The sequence below is a fragment of the Oratosquilla oratoria genome, chromosome 20 (assembly GCF_046742065.1).
Source record: "Oratosquilla oratoria isolate Oo_2021 chromosome 20, ASM4674206v1, whole genome shotgun sequence".
NCBI lineage: Eukaryota > Metazoa > Arthropoda > Malacostraca > Stomatopoda > Squillidae > Oratosquilla > Oratosquilla oratoria.
In genome coordinates, this window is record NC_134796.1 from 18847306 (window position 1) to 18849478 (window position 2173).

General features: G+C 39.4%; 1 protein-coding gene across 1 annotated transcript in view; it reads left to right on the top strand.

Annotated features, from left to right (window-relative positions):
- The first annotated feature begins 504 nt into the window (after positions 1-504).
- LOC143036125 (uncharacterized) overlaps positions 505-2173 on the top strand; it is a 1725-nt gene continuing 56 nt past the window's right edge. The window contains exons 1-2 of the mRNA XM_076203373.1: positions 505-742; positions 920-2173. The exon at positions 920-2173 is cut by the window's right edge and continues 56 nt beyond it. Of these exons, the coding sequence (XP_076059488.1) occupies positions 505-742; positions 920-2173 (1492 nt within the window). The remainder of the gene's footprint in view (positions 743-919) is intronic.

A 2173-nucleotide genomic window follows, 5' to 3' on the forward strand; every position in this document is an offset into this window, starting at 1 on the left:
CAGGTTGAAGAATTTTAGACATCCGATAGCTTAGTTGGTAGGGCGTAAGCTTCGCATTCTCGCAAGTCTCGGTTCGAATCCGGGGATGAATGTCGGAATTATTTGATTAACTACACCGTCACTGGTGATTTCATTCAGGTATGACAATGACGAAAGTCCACAAAGGAAACATACCAACTTAACCACGAAACTACGAGAGGTGTTAGTTCTCCGTAAAAACTAAGTACGGACGGCAGTTAGCAGTCGACTTAATTTCTCGGGAGAAGATTAATTCCTATGTTAGAGAATTTTAGACATCCGATAGCTAAGTTGGTAGAGCTTCGGCTTCGCATATATATATATATATATATATATATATATATACATATATATATGTATATATATGTATATATATATATATATATATGTATATATATATACATACATATATGTATATATATATATATATATATATATATATATATATATATATATATGTTAAACTACATGGTCCGGCAGTTCGCAATGTTCGATTTACCTTGGAATACAGAAGAAGGCTCGTCGAACACCAAATGGAGACCAAAAGAAAATATCTTACTTCACTCAAAGAAGAGCTACATGAAGCCGAAACAAATTGGAAATACTGTGACATCTCCCAATCAACCAGAGATGAAATTAACCTTGCTCTCGTTGAAGAACTGGACCATCACCGCCGTGTCGCTGAGAGCAGGACCCGGAAAAAATCTCATCCGTTTTAACAAAGGTAACCTAAAATTCCCTGTACCTACCACTGGCTATATCAATATGACAAACAAGACCTTAACAAAAGACCAAGAGGAACTTCTTAACTTTGGTTTTAACTGACATGTACTTTCTAAACCTCGTCCATGGGAAAAACGCCTTGAGATAGAAATTCTCCTAGATAATATCCACCAACTAGCTAAGGATGGTAAAGTAACCACAGAAGAAGGTCTGCATGCTGAACTCCTGAGGGAGGCCGGTAAAAGCAGAGGGAATTGCAGGAGCAAGATAATTGATAAGAGACACCTTGAAGCAGCCAAGTCACTCAGAGAGGACCCTGACATTACCATCCGCCGTGCTGATAAAGCTGCTCACTACGTACTGATCCCCACCGAAGACTACCTGAACAAGATGGACACCTTACTAATGGACGTGACTAAGTTCGAACGGATCACGAGGAACCCTATAGAAGAAATTAAAACTAAGGTGAATAGAATTGTGGATACCATCAATGCCAAAGCAGAAGGACTGAAGCTTCCTAAGCTCGTAGGTAACTATGGCTTAGGTTATTGTTATGGTAACGTTAAGACTCACAAAGCAGGATCTTCCCTCAGGCCCATAATCAGTCAAATTCCCACCCCTACTTACGTTATTGCTAAGAAATTAAACGAGTTACTTACACCATTTGTTCCTTCTAGGTTTAGCTTGTCGTCAGCCGCTGACTTTTTAGACCTGCTCAGTAACTCCGATACCAATGGTGTTATTGCCTCATTAGACGCCGAAAATTTATTCACCCATGTACCAATTTTACGTACTATTAACTACATCCTGGAAGAGGTCTATCCCGAGAATGGTGTTCCCAAACTCGATTTACTAAAAGCGGCCCTCAAAGCTCTGTTAGAAATATGTACAATGGAGGCACCGTTCGTCTGTCCTCGAGGTAATATGTATAGACAGATTGATGGTGTAGCTATGGGATCCCCACTTGGTGTTCTCTTTGCAAATTTTTTCATGGGGATGGTTGAAAAATGTACATTTAATTGTTTTAAAAAGCCGTCAATTTATGCAAGATACATTGACGATACCTTTGTTAAAGTAGACTGCAAATCTGAACTTCCCCCCTTAAAAGGTATACTGCAGGATATTTCTGGACTTAATTTTACTATAGAATTTAGTCAAGAAAACAAGCTTCCTTTCTTGGACATCCTCATTCAACAAAGTCCCCTTTACTTTAAAACAAGTGTATACACAAAACCGACCAACCCAGGGCTGTGCCTTAACGGAATGAGCGAGTGTCCCCAACGCTATAAAGACTCCACCATTAGAGCTTTCATCAGAAGTGCCCTCACTCATTCCAGTAGTTGGAGTGCCACTCATCTAGAAATAGAGAGAGCAACCCAAGTCTTGGTTAACAATGGCTACCCTAACAAGGAAATCAATAAGATTATTAAGC